Source organism: Stegastes partitus, unplaced genomic scaffold (genome assembly GCF_000690725.1).
Source record: "Stegastes partitus isolate 25-593 unplaced genomic scaffold, Stegastes_partitus-1.0.2 Scaffold865, whole genome shotgun sequence".
NCBI classification, from domain to species: domain Eukaryota; kingdom Metazoa; phylum Chordata; class Actinopteri; family Pomacentridae; genus Stegastes; species Stegastes partitus.
In genome coordinates, this window is record NW_007578596.1 from 104,007 (window position 1) to 111,996 (window position 7,990).

At 45.1% G+C, this 7,990-nt stretch overlaps 1 protein-coding gene across 1 annotated transcript in view; it reads left to right on the top strand.

Moving 5' to 3' along the window:
* The first annotated feature begins 663 nt into the window (after window positions 1–663).
* Window positions 664–7,990, top strand: part of LOC103365708 (PEX5-related protein-like) — a 17,881-nt gene continuing 10,554 nt past the window's right edge. The window contains 4 exon segments of the mRNA XM_008293219.1: window positions 664–735; window positions 3,763–3,877; window positions 5,269–5,478; window positions 7,679–7,815. Of these exon segments, the coding sequence (XP_008291441.1) occupies window positions 664–735; window positions 3,763–3,877; window positions 5,269–5,478; window positions 7,679–7,815 (534 nt within the window).

A 7,990-nucleotide genomic window follows, 5' to 3' on the forward strand; every position in this document is an offset into this window, starting at 1 on the left:
CGAGCCTTCATGATGAGCAGTGATCAGGTTTTATGATAAACTAATGAGCTGATCGTCCACACAGGCAGCAGCTTCCTGCCACCATTCCTTCCTGCTCTGCTCTCTTTCTGCTCCTATCATGGTTTTATGTTCTTCATATCTGGTCCAGATGATGTTCTGCTCCTCGGCGGTAAAGTGAGCTTGACTTACCGAGCTGAGGACCACCGTCGTAGGACCGGTTACCCTGAGTGGGCTGTTAGGGGTAGATGTCCTGGTATGTTGCCCTGGCTTCATGGTGCAGAACCCTGGAGGCTTCGCTCGGTGCTCCAGCAGCTCCACAGAGCTCCTGAGCTGAAGCACAATCAATGTGTCTCCATGGAAACGCCTGACTGATTGAGCCGGCTGCTTTCTGTCCCTTTGGACTGACTTTAGCTCATTTTACACATTTCTTATTCTGAACAGGTTTCAAACAGAGCTGATGTCATGTTTTACGTGTTGTTGTTGTGTTGGAGTGTTGCAGGTCGTGTAGGACACGTTCTGTCAATGAGCCTTCCTGCCTGTGAGCGCTGTTCAGGAGGAGTCCTCCTCATAGGAAGCTGTGACAGTGACACAGTGAATGTGGTGGATGAATGAATGAACCTGTCGATCTGCCTGTTGTAGGGCAAAGGGGAAAGGGCCGTTGCCATGGTGCTGAAGGAGCTTCCCGGTAAAAAGGCGTCCTCTGAAGGAAACCCCCTCCTCACCGTGACAACCAAGGTTGGCATGACGACCACGTTGTTTCTTAACTGCTCAGAGTTTAATTCACTCTTTAGTTTTGTCTGCTTGAAACCTGTTTAGTTCAAACCAACGTCTCTAAGTTCAGGTTCTGTGTTGCATCATCTGGATGCTTCTGTTGGCCCGCCGTCAGTCCGCAGGGTTCAGTCCCGCCAAAGCAGAGCTGCCACGAGGAGTGAATCAGCGATTAATCACCAAAATCGATTAATCATTTTTAATAAGATAATAATAATCACATGAGTCGACCATGGAGGTATCTATTAGTAGCAGCTCCAGAACCGGCCTTCATCGAGCCAAGCGGTCCCATTAAGTCCACACAGAGAACGTTCTGATTGAATCCTGGTTTTAGCTCTGATTTGGTCGCCTCCAGCAGATTCATCAGTTAGTCGTCAGTTATTAAATTAATTTTCATTTTTAAATGTAGAAGCAGTCCAAGTTCTTAATGTGGTGATTCTTGATGTCTTTCGTCCTCTGTGACAGTGAACTGAATTCAGCTGACAAACATTTAACACTTAAGTTGCTCCAGTTCAATTAGTTTTTAGCTTTTACCAAATACATCAATTTAACAGCAAAATTATTGGTCATTAATTTTTTTGTTTTACTATATTTGTTTGTGAACATTCGACATTTAAATCTTAAAAGCAAAAGCAACATACATGTAAATTTGTCCAAAAACAATAATATTCATAAAAAGAAAAGTCCTCAGCAGCTGAATGAACCTTTTAGGTTTTATTAAGTTACATCAGTTTGAATCTAGGTTCAAATCCACGAATGCAGAAATGTGAGTTTAATTCACACACACATGAAATTAATGCAACATTTCTACAGAAACCATCTGTTGGTGAAGTGGTTCCAACTGGATCTCATTATATTCACGTTACTGCTGCACAGTCCTGCGTAGAACCTCCACCCTGGTTCTGATCCGACATTACACTCACATGTTGAAGGAGATCCCGTCTGGGTTCTGCTCCGTGTGGTTCTATTTGTTTGATTCAGACTCGCTTTGATCTCCTCTTTCTATTGGCTGAATCTTGCTCTCCTGGTTGGTCCTCTTCTCTGGACGCTGCAGCTGATTGGACGGTTTCTTTCAGGATTAAATGCGACGCTTCCAGCCGACATGTGGGCGAACACGGCGACGTGGATTAGGATTAGGAGGTGCTGATCTGTGATCAGGTTAAATCAGGCCTCAGATGGAGGTGAAGCTGCACCTTCTGTTCAGAAAACCCCAAAAACCTGAAGACACGTGAAGCTGTTTCTGTTTCCTGTGTCCGACTTCACAGCAGCGTTTTCAGCCTCGACTGGAGCATCGCAGCAGACGGAGGACACGTACTTCATCCAAATATGTTCTCTCAAGACAGAAACAAGCCACAGCAGATAATAAAGGTTCAAGAAAAGTGATGGAGTTGTCTGACAGATTATCTTTATTATTAATGTAAAAGATTTGTACTCGTGTCAGGTTGCTGCAGTGGAGGAAGGAAGTCAGGAGACAGCAGGAATGAATCACTGCAGCGCAGAACACAAGCTGCAAGACAAACACATCCAAACCTGTCCAGTACAGCTTATTTCTCTTTTTAACACTTGGTGCAGAGCAAGATGTCGTATTTTAGTGAACAATAACGTAATGAAACATAAAAACAGCACTTATTCACTCATAGCCATGTTCAGATTAGCACCTGAAGAATAACTGAGGGAAGCTGTAAATGTATTGGAATTGGATTTTTATATATATTAAACACAACATGATGAATTTCCTTGAATACTGATTTTTTGTGAGAGTGAATGTTTTAAAGGTTCAGTGATTCCAGCCTACAGTCACTTCTGAATGGCCTCCAGACCCTATAAACCAAAACAGTGGATGCATTAAAACTATTGCAAACAAAGAATCAAAGCAAGTGAAACAAAAATGTCCAAAAATTGGACAAAAAAACAATCATGAAAAGATGCAGAATTCATACAAACGGAGAAACTGGAAGGACTAAAATGTGACACGAATCAAACAAAATGAGACGAACAAAACACAGAACAATGAAAACGTCACGGACGAGAAAACAAGACGCAGACCTGTTAAACATGAATGCATGAAGCACAAGAATGAGACCACAAAATGTGACTCCAAAAGAACCAAAATTAAAAGCAAAACAAATGAAATGAGTAACGCCAATATGAGACAAAGAAGTTTGGAAAAGGCGACACAGCGACTGCACACGCTCAGATGTTTGACGCCTTGATGGAAGCAGCTCAACCTTCAGCTGATCCACGAGCCGTCCACAAAGCCAAAGGCATAAAAGCAACGTTGATCTAACGTTGATGTAGCAATATAGCGTCGATGAAATGTTGATGTAGCATTAATATAACGTTGGTTGAACATTGATGTAACGTTAATGTAGTTTAATAACATTGATCTACTGTTGATGTGACTTCATATAATGTTGATGAAACGTTGATGTAAGGATATAACGTTAATATAACATCAAGATAACGACAAAAGTAGCGCCAACGTAATGTTGATGTAACACTGACAAAACAATGATATAAAGTCACATAATGTTGACATAACGTTATTGTAAAGTTAATATAACATTGATGTAACACTGTTGCAATGTTGACGTAACGTTGAAGTAACGCTGACGTGACACAGACGTAACGTTGACGTAATGAAGTTATACTGACGTAACATTGAAGTAACACTTACGTAACACTGACATAACGTTGAAGAAACACTGACGTAACACTGATGTAATGTTGAAGTAACACTGACATAATGTTGAAGTATCGTTGAAGCAACGCTGACGTAACGCTGACGTAATACTGATGTAATTTGAACTAACGCTGATGTAACGTTGAAGTAGCGCTAACATAATGTTGAAATGACGGTGACGTAACGCTGACGTAATACTGATGTAATGTTGAACTAAGGCTGACATGACGAAGTAACGCTGTAATGCTGAAGTAACATTGACGTAACGCTGATGTAACGTTGCAGTAACGCTGCCTGCTCTCTGCCTCCAGCTGGTCGGGGAGCAGCAGGAGAGTCGGCCCCTGCTGAGCCCCTCCATCGATGACTTCCTGTTGGAGAGTCGCAGCGACACCTCGTCAGTCCGACCAATCAGCTCCAACACAGCAGGTAACTGTGAGACTCAACAGAAACCAGCTTTAAACTTTAAACATCCAGACTGGATCTGACACACAGATCCGTGTGTTTCTCATCACAGCAGCTCAGAGCGGCCTGGATCCAGGTTCACGTTCTACACTGATTCTGATTCGTCTGTGTTCTGGCTCGACATCATACACATCGTGTTTTTAGGCTCCTAATGACGCACAAAGCTGCTGAAAGACACCAGAAGACACCAAAACACACATTGTTGTTGCTGGAGAGGCCCAGAGTTCTGCCTCCTGTGAAAACGAGCCCAGATGTTAAACCAGAGTTTTCAGTGAAATGATGCTGCAGGTTTCTGTCGTTATATCAGAAGTGGGCGGGGCCTGTTTCCCTGCCCATCACATCAGCTGACACCTGCTAACGCTCACCTGTCCTGGTTCTTCTGCTCTCTAACTCTGACCTCTGTCTCTCTTTGCTCTAACTTTGTGTCCTCGTCCTTCGTCCTGCTGCTCCATCTGTCAGCTGCAGCTTCTATTAATTAACACCTCTGACCTCGCTGTCGGAGAGCTTCGTTAGCGCCCGCCTCATTTACATAAAAGCTGTCAGAGTCGGGACCAACTGAGAGCTGATCGTCTGCAGCTGCTCTGAGGAAGAATGTGAGGTTCAGCTCAAGTCTGCTGACTTCAGACAACTTCCAATGAAATTATGTTCAAGCAACAAACTAATTAAGCTACAAGAGTTTGCTGTTCCTCTGCAGTCAGAGGTGTTTTAATTAACGACACACGCTGATTACTCATCAGAACTAGTTGTTCCATGTTTTGTGGTCACAGCGTGGCAACATTAGCACTCAGAGACTCAACGTGACCACAGAGTTACAGGACTTCAGGTGATCAGCATTAAAACACATACGTTGGTCCAGTTTGCGTCTCTTCAGTAGTTTAGGAACCCAGAACAACAGATTTAAATGTCCTCACCGGTCATCAGGGAACACGAGCAGCAGCACATCTGTCAAATAAGACTTCTTCTAAACCAGTTTAATAAACTGAAGGGTGGCATTAGCATGAAGCGTCTTTACCTCATCAGAACTTTAACTTGCTTTTGAATCAACTAATGTCGAAATTTGAGTTTAGATTCCACATCATGTCGACCCATCAAAAGAACGTCAGAATGAAAAGGTTTTTCTAAATCAGTAAAATTCGATTTTGTGTGTTTCTTTAATGCGTCTGGTTCTGTTGGAGCAGGTCCTGAACCACCGTCCACACCTTTTTGTCCGTCAGTTTAGTCTCATGTTCATTTGGACCTTTCATCCAGGTCTGAGCTCTTCTGGTCATGTTGTGTCTCTTTGTGGTTGTTTGTGTGTGGCTCCAGGTTTTTTAACCTGATGTTGCCTTGGGCCCGTCTGTCCTGTCGCTCTGCAGTTCTGTCCACAGCACTGGACCTGGTGGACCTCAGCGAGCCCAGCGCCGGGGGCAGCGCCGGGGGCAGCCGGAGGAGGAGCCCTCTGAGGAGGAAGGGCAGCTCCAAGAGTCCTCGACACCGAGCGAGAGCCGACGAGACGGAGCTGATCCAGGTGGAGGTGGAACACCTGCCGAGTCCCAGAACACCTGAGAGGGTCTCGCTGGACTCAGGTGACCAAAGCAGCAGCCGTGTCCACCTAAAGAAGTCCAGATCATATGTCATTTACTTTATGTTGGCATTCGATCTGCTGGTTCTGGGTTCTGGGTTCTGGTGGCTGACACCTGGCTTCATATCTGACTGACGTCCTTCAGACGGACTCACATGTTGGACAGAAGAACTTTCTCAGCTGGTTCTGCTGCACGCCAGATTCACAGCTGCCTGTTTTTACACATTATTTTATGTTTTACATGTAAATTCAGGAGTTGCAGGTGTCTCAGTGGTTAGCACCGTGGCCTCACAGCTAGAAGGTTGCCGGTTCACGTCCCGGTGAGGACACCTGGGATCTTCCTGCGTGGAGTCTCCATGTTCTCCCCGTGCAGCGTGGGTTCTCTCCGGGTTCTCCGGCTTCCTCCCACAGTCCAGAAACATGCTGAGGTTAATTGGTGATTGTAAATTGTCCGTAGGTGTGAATGTGAGTGTGCTTGGTTGTCTGTCTCTAAGTGTAGCCCTGTGATAGACTGGTTACCTGTCCAGGTGAACCTGCCTTCACCCTGAGTCAGCTGGGATAGACTCCGCCCCCCATGACCCTGGTGAGGGTTAAGGTGTAGAGATGGTTGGTGTTCTGGAGACATTTTATTTATTGTATTTATTTATTGATGTTTTGATCTCGGGACGATAAAACAACTGAACTGAGGTGACCTCCAGAACCTCCTTCAAACTACAACAGCAGGTCTGATGTCTCAGACCTGCCCGCCGCCCACTGATGTCACATCTTCTATAAATACCTGTAAAGCTCTGAACACCTGCCCTGGTCATCATCGGGATGTCACTGAAAACCGTTTCCGCTCATTTCGTTAAAAGCTCTGAACTCAGTGAGTCGAGAGTTAAAACTGGTTTAATCTGAGCTTTTACTCTGATGAGGATTCGACTTCCTGTTTCACCTCAGCGTCCTTTCATGGTTTCTGGGACGCTTTTAGAAACCATGAAAACACGCCGAGTCCACGAGTCGGTTCAGTCGGACTTTATCTGAAAGGAAGTTTCAAATCTGACTGAAATAAACAGAAGTGAGCTCTGGTTTGTGCATCAGTGATAAAACCCAGACAGAGCTCCAGGTTCTCCTCCAGGTTCTCCTCCAGGTTCTCCTCCAGGTCAAACGTTTTCCATAAAGAAGCTGGAAACATGTTCATTTATTCCCTGTGAAGTGTCACCAGGAGCTCAGAGGGAGGTTTTAGTTAGAATATGAAGTACAGGATAAATGTTTTACCAGAACTCGATCAGACGAGGAACCTGTGAACTGAGTTAGAGAAAAAAACACAACCAACAGCGAAACTCGACAGTCATTAAGATCTGAGTGTCTTCAGGTCCTGAGGAGGATCACAGGGAGTCCAAGTGTTTCATCACATTAACACTTTGTTGTAAAATCAGCCAACCTTCATTAGTAGAGCAGCTTCGTGCTTCACACATGAGCTGGTATCAAGGATCAAACACCAGAGCACAACACAACAGGGTGGTCAAACAGAACCGAGACGGAACCAGGAGCAAGGTTAGCAACATAGAACAATAAATGACACTCAGAGATGTCTGTAGAAGACGAGACACAGCAGTAACATGAACTAACCAGGGGTTAAAGGCCAGCATATAGAATCTGATCCTGAGAAGGACTCAGATCCACGGTGGAGCTCCTTCAGAAACATCAGCGCGCAGCGGCAGCTTCTGGGTGTTCATCTTCACCAGGTTCATGTTCTTCTGCAGCTCTGTGGAACCAGGACATGAAGGAGGACAGAACTCAGAGACGTCTGACAGAAATCACACAAAGAGAACAGGAGGTGTCCAGTTCAGCATCTTTTTGTGGTCATTTGGCCAAACGATCACACAGAGATTCCTCTTCTTCTCTGAGTGCTCTCCTCCTTCATGTCCTGGTTCCACAGAGCTGCAGAAGAGAAGCAGAAGCTGCTGCTGGGGTGAACAGGAGGAACTCATCCTGATAGCTGCTGAGACATTCTGCTTCCAGACAAACAGCTGAGAACCTCCTGAGGAGTAAGTCTCTAGATGTGGAGTCAAGAGATCAGCCGACCGTTTATTCATTGACTGAGAACACAGAGAGCAGCTGAGCTTCAGAGAGGCTCCTGATCTGATGCTGAACTTTGACTCAAACAGCTCCTGTATGATGTGATTGGATGTGATCAGATGTGATCGTCTTGTTGTTCACAGTCAGTCTGTCGTCTCCTCTGGACAAATGGGACGAGGTGAACCTGGACGTGGAGGACGGCGTTCGCAGGAGGAGATACGAGAAGAGATGCACGTCCCATCACTCATCCAGCGAGCTGCTGTGGTAAACACACTTCACTGCTTCATTCAGTCTGAAGGATGAACCGCAGCCAGCAGCAGAATCCAAACAAGTTATTGATCTAAACGCAACCAAATCAAATCAAATACAAACCTCCTCAGAACATCTGGTTCTGGTTCTGCAGCACCTTTATCTACTGACCAGAGTTCTACCTTCAGACTGTGAATGTTCCAGAG